We start from the raw sequence: 17,179 nt of genomic DNA, 5'->3' as shown, positions 1-17,179 counted from the left end.
AGTGGAACTAAAACCTTTTGCCCTCACAGTGCACTATTTCTAGGAAATGGCAATGTGTTAAAGCAGATTAGGATGTCTGTCTAGGGAAGTAATTGGATGATAAATGATTGTATCAAGTCTCACCAATCTAAATATAATTCGAGGAAAAATACGGTGAGCTAGCTGAATTGATTTTGTTGTAACTTGAAAGCATAAAAAAGGATAGATCGCTAGTCTGCTTCTTACGGCTTTGTCTGGCCGGGGGCATCAACTGGACCTCAGCATTCACACAAAGCAGGGGAGCTCTATCGCCTCAATCTAAAAGAGTATTATTGGCTGATCAATGAAGATATACAAAAAATGGTTGATGTGTCATTGTTGGCGTCGTTAAAATAATGTTATCTTATTTACGGTTAGCTAGAGCATTTCACGCTATCTTTGCGTTTCCATAAAATACGCATATCCCTTTGAGTTTTTGGTATTGGCGGATAGACACTGCTTATCCACATTTCAACCACATGTGTGTTGAAACGTCCCATCCTTGCCTGAATTGAGGCAAAAAATGCAGTATACTGACAATGTAGGAGGCCGACTTTGCATGAACCGAGAACTTATCTTCAGATTTCCAACTAGCAAATTATGTCGTCGATAATATGAGGACAGTTGTCTACATTTTCATAAGGATCTCACTGAAAATAAGTGTTTTTGCCAAAGCAAATAACTCGATTTCGCCACCCCCTCGTGGTCCCCGTCCCTCCTCCCAGTCCTGTCTTGGAAGGGCTAGTGACGAGTGGTTTGGTCCTTTTTCGTGTTAGATTCACATCAACTAGGAATGATGCTTCGACATTTTCTAAATGTGAGGTAAACTGTTGGCATAGTTTGCTAACATTACGTATCAATGTAAGAAAAAGAGGGCCACTTTAACGAATGCATCAATCAAACGTTAATTTAAACCAGTGAGATTGGAATTTGAAGACGGAGACCCTCCGACCCTTTCCCCCGAACCTGGATATCGGAATGGTGGTAAGTCATTTTTTTTAAATTTTTTATTTCAGGCTGCATGTGTGTCCTTAGACATGAGGCAAGTGGGAAAACACTTTTTTGGCCACAAAACATGTGCTAGCTAGTTTGTCTTACCATGTCTGTCATATATGGCTAGTCTGTGTGGCAAACCGAAACAGAAGATGCTGTCCAGTCCGTTGTTGCCATTAGTTACAGGGACACTGCTGAACCCTGGCCTGTCACTGCTTCGCTCAAGTCATTTGACATGGTTATTGTCTTTATCTGATCAACTAACTAAACCATATAGCTAATGTAATTCAGCCAGATCCCACGTGGCTGTTCCGTTTTTTTTAGCTAATTTTAGCTAACTAACTAGTTACGTTATTTCATCTAGTGTGCTAGCTAACTCCAGTTAGCCAGATCGCGCGCCCCTCCCTTGAAATGCAAGCATGAATGGCGGTGTTGTCTGTCAGCCAGACAGGGTGATTCGGTTTTACTGGGCATTCATCACTTGGCTTAATATTAGTATTTATGTGCGGTCTACAACGTGTCACCGTTTAACACAATCTAGCAAGGCTAGCTAATATTATGATTGCCTTGTTACTGTTTGCCAACTCAAACAGTTCTGAAAACTGACCCCGTCTTTTGTCTACTCCGGCCGCGGCTTCCATTTCATTAATTGCGCTCAAGTTAGCCACACAACAAAGAGACACTAATGTAGCTAATATGATTTTTAAGTTCGTACTAAAGAAACGAATGTTATGCTCAGCACATTACAATGACTGTTTCCCATTGTCGGGCTGCAACGTTTTCAGGTAGAAGCTTGTTAATGTCCCTATCCTTCGCTTGTGGATACAATTAGTCCAATGGGAAAACAATTGATTCCAGCTAACTGCATCAGCGGGATGAAGTATCACTTCAGACCGTTTCAACGCTGTGCCGTCGTCTTGCACTTTCACATCACTTCACTGACTTCGTGTTTTCCTAAGGTACAGGCGCATTAGACCTTCTGGTTAGTCATGAATGTGCTGTGCAACTTGAAATATTGTTTTTGATTGAATGGAGCGATTGGCCTGCCAACTCAATGTTGATATCTTGTCTACTCCCATCGAGTTATGCCGCGTTGACGTGCCAGTCAGAACTAGGCAACTCTGAAATGTCTGACTTCCTATATTTGACTAGCACGCGAACGTGGCATTATTCTTACATACCGTAGTGTTTTCAGAAGACATTGAGGTTGTTCTAGCAGAGAATATGGTGGTTTATGGTCAGAGGACACAAATCCCTCTCCATCCATGAGTCTCCTGCTCTCAAGACTGACAATTAGTAATTTGGGTTAGGTCCCAAGACTGGCTCTTAGCCGCAGCACAGGGTATTTCTGTCATTAATGATCAGTCCGTCATTAATCTACCCAACCGCAGTGGACCCAGTATGTTACAGCTGAAACAGGCTGAACTGGTGCTTAGCTTCAGATTATGTCACCTATGTTTATTCTCAGACTGTACATTACTTTTCCCTTGGAAAACTAGGAATAGCCAGGCCTATTTTATGTTTCTGTATTCTCTAATGCCTGGTAAAACAAGGCATGTGTGTCATTACTGCTTTTTCCTTTATGGAACTAAATCTTATGGTCATCATTGTGGCTCTGTTGGATAGACTCACTGGCTTCCATGTTCTAGAGAAGCATTACTGTGTTGTCAGTCCTGAGTTTAATGCTTCGCTCAAGGCTATAGTTTAGCCTCCATCTCACAATCTCAAGAACCATTGTTTACTTTGACCTCCCTAGTCTGAACCCTTTCCAGTATCCAAGAATGTTGTCATTCTGATTCCATGTCCAGCTGGTGTAGTTTACCTGCTCTCAGTTTGAGGATTAGCTAATCCTCAGTTTGAGGATTAGCTCTGCCTCCAGTGTGAGCAGCAGTGGGCGATCAAGGTGTTTAATTACAAACCCAGCATCTTCATAACTCTGTCTGGCAGGAGCTGTGTGTTTCAGAGATTTAATGAGACTAAGACTGAGGGCCTGAGACAGAACGCCTGAGACTGAGACGGTGTGTGTGTCTGTGTGTGTATACCATACAGAGACTGAGCAACAGAGACAGAAAAATACTGTGTGTGTGTCTTTGTTTCGGAGAGATGGTTTGTTTACCGCTGTTGGATGAACTCACTGGCTACATACCTCATTTATTTCCATTTAATTGTCTCATGTACGGTCACTTGCAATGTTCGGTAAGAGGAAAATCAATGCAGACTAATGGTAATGTTGTGTTAAGAGCCTTTTACGCTTGGACATTACATTTGCTGAGCAAAAGTTATTCTGCTTCCTTCGCATTGTTGGCACACTGTGTAGTCGGCTGCAGTTCAATGTGTGTGAAGTTTTTATTTACGTATTTGTAGTGAGACTATTATAAAGATTAGGCTTCCGTTGCAGCACAAATTAGCCTATCCCAGCCCCAACTGAACCCAAATGCTAGTTGTTTTCAACATGCTTGATTTAATGTAAATGCTCCCCAGGGTTGCTCACTTGCCAACAGGAGAATGAAATGCTTGGCCTGTAGCTGCCAACAGCTGAATGATAGGGGGCTCTTACTGTACAGAAAGGAACTCTCTAATAATACATCCTTTTTATTTATGCATCCGGTCCCATGTTAGTTGTGTTGCTCTGGCTAATTTAATCCTATTGAAGATTGTGCCCAGCTGTTGTCCCTTCTTGCAACCATTGATGACCTGAGGAGTTAGAGTGGTAAGGGAAGTGCCTCAGTACACACACACCTTCCCTGTCCTCGGCACACCAGCATTATTATAACAAGTAAACATGAGAGGAATGGTTGATTTTGATCTTCGTCAGAATCAGCACTGCTGTTACGTAACCTCAAATTCTATTTCACTATTCCCTTCCCCCTCTGCCACTTGGGCTGCACAAATTACATAAAGATGTCCTCAATGGGCAAATAAGGTAGAAAGAGAACCTAGACAGGAAGATGGAGAGAAAGGTAGAAAACAGAGACATGTCACAGCACGGGCATGCCCACCAATAATCCTCTCCATCTCTCCCAGCTTCCTGTTTACTGTGAGGCAATCCTACTCCCTTCCTCTCTCTACCCTGAATTTTTGCTTTTCTCTCTCGCTCTCGACAGACAGACAGACAGACAGACAGACAGACAGACAGACAGACAGACAGACAGACAGACAGACAGACAGACAGACAGACAGACAGACAGACAGACAGACAGACCTACTTACCTGTGTGGATCTGCCTGTAATGGAGCATAAACACAGAATACACACACACAAATCAATGGCTGCTTACAGACTCGGTAACACTAGCCGTTCTGGCCACACCTCTGTCATTGGCCACTGGTTTGGTTCCTCACTGACAGACAATTATTTTATCACATACCGTATACTAAGAAAGGAAACAAACACAGCTGCATTAACAACAACAACATTCAGTCACAAAGCAAGCGGTTTATGTTTGAGCTAAAAATGAGGATGTGGAGAGAGGCAGAGGGGACTTGTTTAGGCAGCGCACAGCTTGTTGTCAGGGGTGACGGTCAGACAGTCCTCCTGTGTGCTCAGTACTGCTCTCTGCTCGTCTCTACTTCCCCCTGCATGTGGACTCACCGTGAAGACAGATTTTTAGAAAGATCTAGTTTGACAACCTCAGAGCACTACTACGCCTATTGTTTGTCCTGTGTGCTTATTCTGTGGCATATTATTCAAGTAGCTCGTCAAAATGTGGTGCTGCATGTAGCCTAGTGGTTAGTGTTGGGCCAGTAACCAAAAGGTTGCCAGATCAAATCCCCAAGCTGACAAGGTAAAACTCTTGTCGTTCTGCCTCTGAACAAGGCAGTTAACCTGCTCCTAGGCCGTCATTGTAAATAAGAATTTGTTCTTAACTGACTTCACTAGTTAAACAAAGTAGAGGTCGACCGATTACTCGGAATGGCCGATTTCAAGTTTCAAGTCAACAATTGGAAATAGGTATTTTTGGGCGCCGATTTGCTCATTTAAATGTTTTATTTTTTATATACCTTTATTTAACTAGGCAAGTCAGTTAAGAACACATTCTTATTTTCAATGACGGCCTAGGAACGGTGGGTTAACTGCCTTGTTCAGGGGCAGAACGACAGATTTTCACCTTGTCAGCTCTGGGGATCCAATCTTGCAACCTTACAGTTAACTAGTCCAATGCAATAACAACCTGCCTCTCACTCGTTGCACTCTACAAGGAGACTGCCTGTAACGCGAATCAGTAAGCCAAGGTACGTTGCTAGCTAGCATTAAACTTATCTTATAAAAAACAATAAATCATAATCACTAAATAACTACACATGGTTGATGATATTACTAGATATTATCTAGCGTGTCCCGCATTGCATATAATCTGACTGAGCATGCAAGTATCTGACTGAGCGGCGGTAGGCAGAAACAGGCGCGTAAACATGAATTCAAACAGCACTTTTGTGCGTTTTGCCAGCAGCTCTTCGTTGTGCGTCAAGCATTGCGCTGTTTATGACTTCAAGCCTATCAACTCCCGAGATGAGGCTGGTGTAACCGAAGTGAAATGGCTAGCTAGTTAGCGTGCGCTAATAGCGTTTCAAACGTCACTCGCTCTGAGCCTTTGAGTAGTTGTTCCCCTTGCTCTGCATGGGTAACACTGCTTCGATGGTGGCAGTTGTCATTGTGTTACTGGTTCGAGCCCAGGGAGGAGTGAGGAGAGGGACGGAAGCTATACTGTTACCCTGGCAATACTAAAGTGCCTATAAGAACATCCAATAGTCAAAGGTTAATGAAATACAAATGGTATAGAGGGGAATAGTCCTATAATTCCTATAATAACCACAACCTATTACCTGGGAATATTGAAGACTCATGTTAAAAGGAACCACTAGCTTTCATATGTGATTTTTCTGAGCAAGGAACTGAAATGTTAGGTTTCTTACATAGCACATATTGCACTTTTACTTTCTTCTCCAACACTTCGGTCGACCTCTAAAACAAAGGTTAAATAAGTAAAAGCCTAGTGTATGCTATGTTATTTACTCATAACCCCAAACAGCACACAACACAGATCATCACCTCAACTAGCTGTCTGTTAGTTTTTAGTTATTAAATGAAAAGGCTTTTTTCCTACAGTGATAATGGTGAATTGAATTACCGCTAGCTAATGTTTTGCTGAGCATGTTAACATGTTGAGTATCTTTCAAGCTGCTTTCACAGCAGGCCCTTTAGAGAGGTGCTCTGTCTTATGTGAGCCATTACTATGTTATTACCAGGCACATAACTGCTGTACCTCATGTCATGTGAATAGTAAAGGGATCTTTGATCCCTGATAGGTCTAGAGGTGAGCTGTAAGCTGAGATAAAGAGGCATGACTGGGGACACCAGCCCTGACCCCGTTCCTAGGGCCTAAAGCCTGAACGGCTGGAGCTAGAGAGCTGTAGCTGGGCTCACAGGGCTGCCTCTCACAGCTTGGGGCCAAGGGGTGTTAGAGTCCCGCCTCAGGCTGGAGAAGGGCTGGTCTGATCTGGGCGAGGGCACTGCCTCACGCCTTGTCACCCATCATCTGCTCTAACGCCCTCAGAGGAGAAGCCTGCCACACCTAACGCGTGCGCACACACTACTCACCCTGGAAATGGAAAAATACTCTTTAATGGGTGCTTAACATTAGATCTCTGTGCTAATACTGTGTACGATCATATATGGTTTATTTATTGTACATTAACCTGTATACAAACCTACGACTTTCATCCCTTCCCCCTCTTACTACTCCTCTCTCTCTGTCTGTTTTGGCCTGGCGGCTGGAGGCTGGAATGTGTGCTATGCCAATATCTGTTTGCCTCATGGATCACCCTTCTATCCTTGACTTACAGTCAGTGCCTATAAACCGGTTTTGCATAATGATTCATATCCTGGTTGTCCAAGCCCTTGTACAGCAGCTTGAAGAGACACTGACTAAACAGACAGCATGCCTACCTATGCAGTACAGACACAAAGTCACTATTTTGGAGTGCAGCCCTCTGTCCGTCCATATACTCAGCCACTAGACATGCTAGCTCTATAGTTTAACATTTTTCATGTTGCCTGGACATCCTCCACACACTGGTGAAGCATGTCTTCAGAACCCCTTCCCTCCCTTTTACCATGGCTGGGACCTTGTTTCCCCCACCAGACCTCCACATATGGATCATTTGTTTTCTGTTAGTGTTTTCATTCAGTCATTCTCTCTTTCCCTCTTTCCTTTATGGTTTTTCTCTCTCTCCGCTGCAGTCAGATGCTCTGGGTGCCAGCTGCCTGCCCCTATAGAAACATCTGTTCTGAAGCCATGCCCACATTGTTCCGTACCAACACAAACGGCCCCCTCGTCCACTGTCCCTCATGTCTCGCTACACACACCACACACTTGCTCACAACAGTCAGTCTTCTGATGAATTCACCCTCTTTCTTTCCTCCCCTTCTTTCTTCACCCACATCTCTTTTTTTCTACTTTTTAGTCTCTTCTCTCCCACTCTTGTGTCTCTGTATCTCACGTGGCTGCAGCTGGAATGAGGGCAGTGTTTGGTGTTTAGTATGCTGCCGATGGCTCTGTCTTTCCTGTCGCGTGGAAGAAAGAGGACGGGGCTTCCATAGAGCCTCTTTTTGGGTAACGTGGGGGGTGACAGGGGGACTGTAAGAGGACTGTCTGTTTCCCAGGGACCCTCTTCTGGAATGTCAGTGATAGAGCCCACCTTGCTCCTTTCTTACACTACCCTGACCCTCCCCAGCCTTTAATCTCAGCTAGCCTTCCCTATGGCTTCCCATGTCAACTTCCCATGGGAAGGCCAAGGACTGTTTTGTTCTATGAAAGGGCAGTGGTGGGGGGGGCAGCAAACGGAGTTCATGCATTAGAAACACACTCCCAGTACAGTTGTATTGAGGCTGAGAGACAGAGGAAGCACCCCTCTGGTACACCTCTACAGTGTTAGTGATGACATACATCAATAACCAAGGGGCCTAATGTGAAAGTAATCATGTGCAGTCTAGCGTTATTGTGACTATCTAGCTATACCTCACTGAGTGTGTTTACATGTGCCATTGGGCTGTCAACCTGCTGAATGACTTGACCCCTGGCCTCTCGTATCTGGATCCAGGCTGAAGCTTCTCCCCCATGTCCAGTCCCCAAGCTCCTGTCACCGTAGTAGCCCCTGGATTTGAACAACAGTCCCTGTCTGTCTCCGTCAACCCCTCCCCCCACGTGTGCAGTGTGTCCGGCGTGACAGATCAACACTTGTAGCCACGACTGTACTTGGCCCACACTGGCCCATTCACGTCACATTAGCCCAGCCGCGACCACTTGCAGATGATGACAATAACGAAAAGAGCAGATTTGTGATGCCCATCCTCCTCACCCCGCCTCCCCTGAATTCTCTCAAGACCCGTCTCCCAACATTACTCACTTATTCAGTCCTTGGAGAAAGAGGAGCTGACACTTCTATTACACTGGGTTGCTACGAAAGAGAGGAGGAGGGAGAGTGAGCATGAAAGGACACTCTTTGAATCTTTTCTTCCCCCTGGAGAAGGAAGGAAGGAAAGAAGGGTGGAAAAGTGTGGGGGATACTCATTGTCCTCTTTCATACAGAAAGTGAGTGAAATGGAGGAGGAGTGAGAGAAGCAGGGCATGGGGAGGTAGCAGGGGGAGTTCTAGACAACGAGCAAAACTGTTGGAGCAGCTGGGTTACGCAAACAGACATTCACCTTTTGGGCTGTAGTATTCTCTGTTGGCAAGGTTGTCACTCAGAAGACAGAAGAAGTAAAGTCTTCCTCTTATCTATGTTTGATGGCACATGCAGCCAGGCTTCCTCTTCTGGGTTTTCCCATTATCATCATCCCATTCAACCCAAGCCAGACCCAACCAACCCAAGCCGGACCCAAGCCAGACCCAGCCAACCAACCCAAGCCAGTGTTGTGCTGTGACCTGAAGAGGACAGACCCAAGACTCCTTGACTGTGAAGACAGTGATGCTTGGAGTGGGGGGGGTTTACTGACTGTGGGAGAAAGGGGACAATAACAAATGGCTTTTCTTCTGCTTGACTGACCCTCTATCCTATTGTCTTATTTTGGGGTCAAGATCCAGGACACCTGCTGAGCCTCAGAGAGCAGAGAGGCAGAGACAAAACAATCATCGTAATAATAGCCAGCCAGGGATTTAGTTATGAGAGATTTGTCAGGATTCATTTACGCAGAGTGGTTTTGAGCTTGTTGTTTTTTAGTCGTCATATGTGTGTTAAATCTGTGTGTGTATGAGACCCACTTCACTCAATACACCTACAGGCATGAGGGAGTTGCTGGCCACTGTCGCTACACCAACTTCTGTGTCAAGTCCAGAGTTAGTAGAGGAATGAGAGGAACACACACTCATGATGCTCACTCATCCCTGCACACACACCGTCCAGTTCACCCCACACAGAGTCAAGCATATTTGATCCTGCTTAAATCCTCTCAATCGCACAAAGATATAAGTAGTTGAATCGGGCTCTCTCACCATTCTTTTTCTTTCCCTGTGAGAGAGAGACACACACACACACACACACACACACACACACACACACACACACACACACACACACACACACACACACACACACACACACACACACACACACACACACACACACACACACACACACACACACACACACACACACACACACACACACACACACACACACTCTAGTATGCACATCCACACACTCTCTTATCCTACACTGACATCCTGTCCACCCAAATCTTATCCATGCAGTCCTTTATAAGCGCAAGCAAGCACACAATCTCCCTCTCACGGCCTGACATGCAAAAACACGCTGCGTTACCATAGCGATGCTGCCCACATGATGGAAGATCTCGGCAACTGTTGGTAAGGCTCTGGCTGACTACAAAGCATGGAGCCTCACTCCCACATCACAAACCCCAACGTCTGACTGCACAGACCAACTTGCTGCCCACTGACTCTAGTCAACATTTTAAACACATTCAATGCCTGAGACTTAGTAAGGTTCATGGAACAGCCTCACTCATGTGTGATTCATAGGGTAGAGTAAGCCTAGCCGAACTCCCTACATTCACTCAGCCTAACCCCCCCCCCCACACCACATAGCCACACCAAATATTTTATACACACACGACTTAGGCCTACTAAAGAAGGAACAAAACGGTCACATTTAAACCATTTCCTTAGTGTGTTGACCCCTGTGTGTGACCCATCTCTGTCTGCTCCTCTCCCACCTCCAACTAACTCCAGTCAACTCCCCTCAGACAGACAGACAGACAGTGTGACAACACTTCACTCTGCTGTAATACTGGGAAGCCCAAGCACAATGATGCTGTCAGTGTTGACAACCTGACAGGTTAGACTGTTAGAAATGGTATGCGACTGACTTATCGAAATACCAAGGGTTGTTGTCAACAAAGAGGAGTATTCAAAACCAGCATAGGCATTTGAGATACGTTTCTCTCTGTGGGTTATGGGTTAGATGGCACTATTATAGGGATGGTTCTGTATGGGAATCAAGTGATCTTTTAATTGTGTCAGAGTGGAGAAGGCTTTCAGAGCAGTGGTGTTGATGCATGGCCTTGTTACATTAGATTAAGAGCTGGTTGGTTAGGATTTGGCTCTTTATGATGGAGCGTGAACAGTCAGCCAAGTCCTCTCGCTCCAGCTCTCAACACAGGCCACTTGGTGTTACAGCAAAGCTTAATAACATTCTGGATTAAATCCTCAATGTTAAAAAAAATGCAACATTTTACCCTCAAACAATTAGGCTAAACAAAAGTCTGACTTTCTCTCCTGAATCAACTGTGAACTTAATCAAATCCCTCAAGGAAGCAGTCTAGAGTGTATTGTCTCTTGTCTACACACAATAAGCCTCTTGTATGAAGGGACGGAAATTAAATGTGCTTCCTTCGTTTTCTTTTTCTGTGTGAAGTGTCGTGACCCCAGTGGGTTGGGAAATGCACCATGTTCATACGCGCTCTGAGCCGGACAGTCATGTCTGGTAAGTCTCCGTCTACCCAAACTGTCTGTATGCACCTCTTTATGTCTGTGGGTACGTATTGTGCCTGTCTATATGTGGTCTGTCTGCATGTGTGTAAATGTACATGTGCATGCGGTCAACAATTATTACAAGTATTGTCAACCACTATGTCATCAGCACGATAATGTCTGTGTGTGTGGCTTTACCCAGTGTGGTGTGAGTGATCTGCTATTCTGGTAGATATTCTATGCATGCTTGTTTTGTCTTATTTCCCTGAATGTCTCCATGGTGGACATGTCTCTCTGTGGCACTGGTTTCCCACTGTTCTGTGGCACTGGTTTCCCACTGTTCTGTGGCACTGGTTTCCCACTGTTCTGTGGCACTGGTTTCCCACTGTTCTGTGGCACTGGTTTCCCACTGTTCTGTGGCACTGGTTTCCCACTGTTCATTATGGCACATTGTTATGGACCTAACACTACCCGGCAATGGAGGACTTTGTACCAGTGTTGGGGAAGCTCCTCTGTTAATATTGATTACCAAGCTACCAATTACTTCACACTGGAAGAAGTTAAACTACACCAAATTCATTTGAAAAACTAGTTCACTAGATCCAAACTACTTCTATATCAATTCTATCTAAATCTGAAATGTCATATACTACAAATTGCTAAAACGGATCACTCTGCTGTAAGATAACAGAATGTGCATATTAAACACAAAAACAGTGTTTCAGATGAGAATTCGGGGAAGGGCTGGTGCTAAAAAAGAAAGGAAATTCTTGTTTACTTCAGCCATATCATCTTTTCTATTTGCGAGAACAGTATTGTGTAGCTCCAGTAGTTGGCTACATGGCAAATAAAGTAATTAACTAAGTACTAAAACACTACCAAGATTGGAATTTAGTTCAACTACCACCAACTTCAAAATGTAGTTAAGTTACTTGTTGAACTACATGTAGTTCACTACTCCCCAACACTGCTTGTTACTGGGTAGACACTGGGTACCCTGCTTGGTACTGGGTAGACACTGGGTACCCTGCTTGGTACTGGGTAGACACTGGGTACCCTGCTTGGTACTGGGTAGACACTGGGTACCCTGCTTGGTACTGGGTAGACACTGGGTACCCTGCTTGGTACTGGGTAGACACTGGGTACCCTGCTTGGTGCTGGGTAGACACTGGGTACCCTGCTTGGTACTGGGTAGACACGGGGTACCCTGCTTGGTACTGGGTAGACACGGGGTACCCTGCTTGGTACTGGGTAGACACGGGGTACCCTGCTTGGTACTGGGTAGACACGGGGTACCCTGCTTGGTACTGGGTAGACACGGGGTACCCTGCTTGGTACTGGGTAGACACTGGGTACCCTGCTTGGTACTGGGTAGACACTGGGTACCCTGCTTGGTACTGGGTAGACACTGGGTACCCTGCTTGGTACTGGGTAGACACTGGGTACCCTGCTTGGTACTGGGTAGAGCTGGTGCTGAACAACTGCAGCCGCTCTTCCCAAACAGGCTTTGAATTTTTCCCGGTCCCTAAAGAGAGGCTGGAATACCAGGCATGCATTACATGGACTGTTGTTGGATCAGGGCACAAACATTCAAACTATGTGGGTGAGATCTGATGACAGCGGCCTTACTGAGAGAACCAGGGCTTATCATTTAAAGATGTCTAAACTGAGAGGGGGTTTATATAGCATGCTGGATCCTCTAGACTCAACAGAACATGGTTTCTAGGTCAGCCTACTATACAGTTCTTCTCTGTACCACCAAGACTCCCTCCTCTTGGCCTTGTCGAAGCATTAAACGTGACACCTTTTTATAGCCCCCTTATGTGGTTTTGCTATGATGTGGAGGTTGTGTTGCCCTGTATAACTGCCAGTTGTCGCTGGATAGATTAGGAAGGAAACCAAGCGTTTATAGAAAGCGACCGACCGCCCGTCAGTCCGTCTCCTGTCCCTCTCACAGAACAGCTGAGAAGCCTGAGCTCTGGCAATTGCCCAGGGTTCAGATCACTGTGTGTGTGTTCACACTGTGAAATGTTCAACATTCAAGTATGTGTCTGTGCACACGCGTGCAGACGTAACCGCTAGGTCCACTTACCTGTCCCTCTGAGCAGAATGCACTGAGAGGGGACAGGGGTGATGGTGATGGCTGGGCGGAAGTAACCATGGGAGACCGATGGTGACAGACAGATAGAGGAGATGCATAGCACTGGAGATAGACTACACCAACATCTAAAAAGAACCCGCGCTCCCCTTGAAAGGGTTGGGAAGGGTCCCTCAATATGTTCAAGAAGAGGAGGATGCGGAAGGTAGAGAACAGGAGAAGTGGAGGGAAAGAGGGATGCTGTGGAATCAATGAGGGGGTGTGAGTGAGTGACTGCAGGGGTTATTACCCTGCCTGAATGCCATTAGGATTCTCATGTTTTTGGTTTTGGTCTGATGAAGACCTGTTGCTGTACAACAATACCTACTAGAGCCTAGTCTCTTAGGATTAACGGCTGGTATTGTCCCTGACAGTTGTGTGTGGATACTGCCCTGCTCTGACCTCCTGCCTGTGTCTCTGACCGTCTAGCTAACTGTTGTTTGGGAGCGGTGGCTTCCATGGCAGATCCAGTTTCAGGTGCCTGTTGTTCCATACTGGCTGCCCATGAAACTCTAGCCTGGTGTAGAGTGAAGAGGGGTGTGAGTTGCTAGAAGAGCAACGACATGACGTGGTCCTCTACGTGGTCCGCTAATGACCTTTAGCATCCATTAATGTACCAGTCGGGTGGTGAACTAAGGTTTTACAATGTTGGAGATGGAATGAATGCATGTTGCAGACAGTCAGTGCAGACTGGATACAGGCCAGGGTTCTTGTCTATAAATACCTCATCCCCTGCTTTGTAATGATGGACTCTCAGCTCGTTGAGTTTCTCTGCTGTTGCCACGTTGTCAGCCTCGACTCAGTCCCTCTAAGGGGCCGGGCTGTACTGAGGGCTGAAAAGACACATCTTGGTGTGTGATACACTCAATGCTGGAGTGATGCAGCTCTGATGTATTCTGATGAAGCCTAGCTGTGCCCAGTTTAGCCCCAGTGCTTTCAGCCTCTAAGGGCCCCGCTGAGCACACACACACACACACACACACACACACACACACACACACACACACACACACACACACACACACACACACACACACACACACACACACACACACACACACACACACACACACACACACACACATACCAGGTGGAGGCAGGGCTGTCCAGGCGTACTGTTAACAGTCAATTTACCACAGCAAGCCTATGCCAGCTGCTCGCTCGTCCACTCTCCCACTCACTCACCCAGGAACGGTGAGGGTGTCAGTTGTCCCTCAGCGATTGACCAGGACCAGTTTGTGTGGGTAAGGTCAGTCCCAGGAGTAATATTACTGATCCTAGGCCAATGCTCTGAGGAGTAATGTTTTTCCCTGGATCTGCAGTACTTTATCCAGCTCTGCATCCTCTGCTGAGGAATAACCTGTGAACAGACGTGCTGTCCCCAATCACAAGTGATTCACAACTGGGAATGTTTTAAAAGCCCAGGTCTTTTCATTGCTGTATCCTTTAAAGGTGTTTCAGGAGCCCATGACAGGCCGAGTAGTGGAGAATCTGATCTTCAACCTGGCTTGCACCTTTCCAAACTGTATCCAGCCTGTTATTGTCACTGCAGTTGGCATGTGAGAGTGAGACATTGTAAGAAAGCGGTAGATTATCCTACACTTGTTCAGGTGGGGTTTTGATATTTGATCCCATTGAGTATTTTAAGGAGAATCGGGAATCATTCATCCACATACTTTTAGCCAAATTTCCATCCCATCCTCCCCCCATCTGGGCAAAACCATTTCTCACTGTCTTTCTTGTGAATGGAGATGGTTGTCACCAATTCATCTCTTGGAGGTGACAACCCTGTGTATATTACAACCCGTAGTCTATTTGGGACATATTTTCCTGACAACAGACAAATGACCTGTTAGCCTCTACCAAAGGTGTGTGTGTGTGTGTGTGTGTGTGTGTGTGTGTGTGTGTGTGTGTGTGTGTGTGTGTGTGTGTGTGTGTGTGTGTGTGTGTGTGTGTGTGTGTGTGTGTGTGTGTGTGTGTGTGTGTGTGTGTGTGTGTGTGTGTGTGTGTGTGTGTGTGTGTGTGTGTGTGTGTGTGTGTGTGTACACGCACACAGTGAGTGAGTGATTGTTCATTCCCTCTGGTGGTTGACAGCTAATCTGTGCTGCTACCTGTTTGTGTGGGTGTGTTGGTTTGCATTCATCAGCTGGATAATATGGAAAGGAGGTGAATATTGACATTGTGGGAGAGAGGTAAGAATGAAAAGAGGGACATATTTGTCTTTCGTTCATTTGTGATGATGACGATTACATGGCTGTATGCTGGTTTAGAGATGAGTGAAGGTAAACCTAAAGCCAGAGGGAGAGGAGGGGTGTGTGTCTGGCTTGCCGTAGGGCCTGTGAAGGTGTGAACCGTGTGATGGTTAGAGCTGTGTTTCCACCTGCTGTTGAGTCAATGCGCATTCAGCTCCGCTGTGTGACGGCTGCTGCATCATCATGCAGATCCTGACAGGAAGGACTGGATACGCTCAGGGGGACAGGGATTTACTAACTAACAGCTTATATATGCTACACAATGTGTGAAGTAGAATCAGACACAGATACCACTACTACAGTTTACTCTGTCCTCTGCAGTGGTGTTAGTTGTTTTGTGTTTGTAAGTAACTTCTGCATGTTATGTACTGTAGTAAGGAGTGGCATCGTGGGGCTGAGGAAGTTGCTTTGACAGAGTCAAATCACCGTCAAGAAGTAAGAGCCATGCTGTATACAGATTTTGTAGATGGTGTAGCCTATAAACCATACTTAGTTACTACAGTCAATCTAGATATATCTGATGTCTTCTTGAGATTCGTGTCCTCCCTATCTCCCTTTGAGGTACAGTCTTGACCACCACCCCTGGAGAGAGACAGACACCATGTAACGTTGCCTGTTGACTGTCGTGTTTTACTAACTATGTGTCTTTTTCCTCTTTCCAAATCTACCTCCCAAAGGCTTGGAGCACCGATAATCTGGACACTTCCGGGGAGCCCACTACCCGCTCCGTGGGCACCACTGCCAACTTGAAGGGGAAGATGAGCAAGAGGTGATACTGCCACTAAGACTGGCACACTGCCCTCCAGGTCTTAATCATTTCACTGAGGGTGAATTGGAACAGTTAAAGATCATTTTAAAGAGGGTGGAACAAGTACACTGCTGACCTGCACAAGGGAAATGTGACTGCAGTGTAGTTACAGGACGCAGAAGTGGTGTGAAATGTGACTGCAGTGTAGTTACAGGACGCAGAAGTGGTGTGAAATGTGACTGCAGTGTAGTTACAGGACGCAGAAGTGGTGTGAAATGTGACTGCAGTGTAGTTACAGGACGCAGAAGTGGTGTGAAATGTAAAACCTGAGGCACCGATGGAACTTTGGTGCCAGACAGGGGATGCCAAGCATAGACTGAGAGGAAGGGTGTATATTATATAGACTGTAGTATTTCAGGTCCGCTATACTTTGTAGCTGTGCTCTGTGATGAATGCCCTTGTATGGACATCCCTGTCAGGTCTTAAACCACTTCTGTAGAGACACGACAGAGAGAAGTTTAAACGCATACAGAGAACCTCAGAACTCCCCTTACGGCCCACGCAGTGCTGTGAAACAGGAACGTCCCCAGTTTCATTTCCCCCTGGCTGCTGTGAGGTTATGTGGTAGTTGACAGTGGGAGGTTGATGTAATGTGAAGCTTAGAGGAGTGAGGGATGTCACTGATCAAGTTTGGCCCTGGTCACCGTATTGCCACTAAATAACCGCAGGTTAGCATAAAACCTAACCTTAACCACACCGCTAAACCTAATGTCTAACCCTAACCTTAAATTTAAGACCAAAAACACATTTTTGTTTTCATACATTTTTACAATATAGCCAATTTTGACTTTGCAGCTGGCCCATCTAGCAGAAATCGCTCATATCTGCCTGCAGGGCAAGATTCATGACAATAAACGTTGAGCTGCAAAAATCACCATGCCAGGGAACTGCCGCAGTCGGTGTGTGCATTTAGGAGTAGGGACATGCAAAGCAGTCTGCCCAGTGTGGTTTCTGTTCATACGAGAACCACGGTCACTGTCAAG

The 17,179-nt window shown here is 45.9% G+C and overlaps 1 protein-coding gene across 5 annotated transcripts in view; it reads left to right on the top strand.

Annotated features, from left to right (window-relative positions):
• Nucleotides 1-153: 153 nt before the first annotated feature.
• Nucleotides 154-17,179, top strand: part of LOC123997978 (rho GTPase-activating protein 32-like) — a 37,495-nt gene continuing 20,469 nt past the window's right edge. Inside the window, exons 1-3 of one of the 5 annotated variants that reach the window (XM_046302746.1) lie at nt 154-1,002; nt 10,944-11,012; nt 16,066-16,157. In XM_046302746.1, coding sequence (XP_046158702.1) covers nt 16,147-16,157 — 11 coding nt within the window. In that variant the 5' untranslated portion in view covers nt 154-1,002; nt 10,944-11,012; nt 16,066-16,146. The other 4 variants (XM_046302745.1, XM_046302747.1, XM_046302744.1 and 1 more) reach the window with 4 other exon arrangements.

Source organism: Oncorhynchus gorbuscha, linkage group LG15 (assembly GCF_021184085.1).
Source record: "Oncorhynchus gorbuscha isolate QuinsamMale2020 ecotype Even-year linkage group LG15, OgorEven_v1.0, whole genome shotgun sequence".
Taxonomy (NCBI): Eukaryota; Metazoa; Chordata; class Actinopteri; order Salmoniformes; family Salmonidae; genus Oncorhynchus; species Oncorhynchus gorbuscha.
Note: the sequence above shows the minus strand (reverse complement) of the source record. Positions and strands in the feature narration are given on the sequence as shown.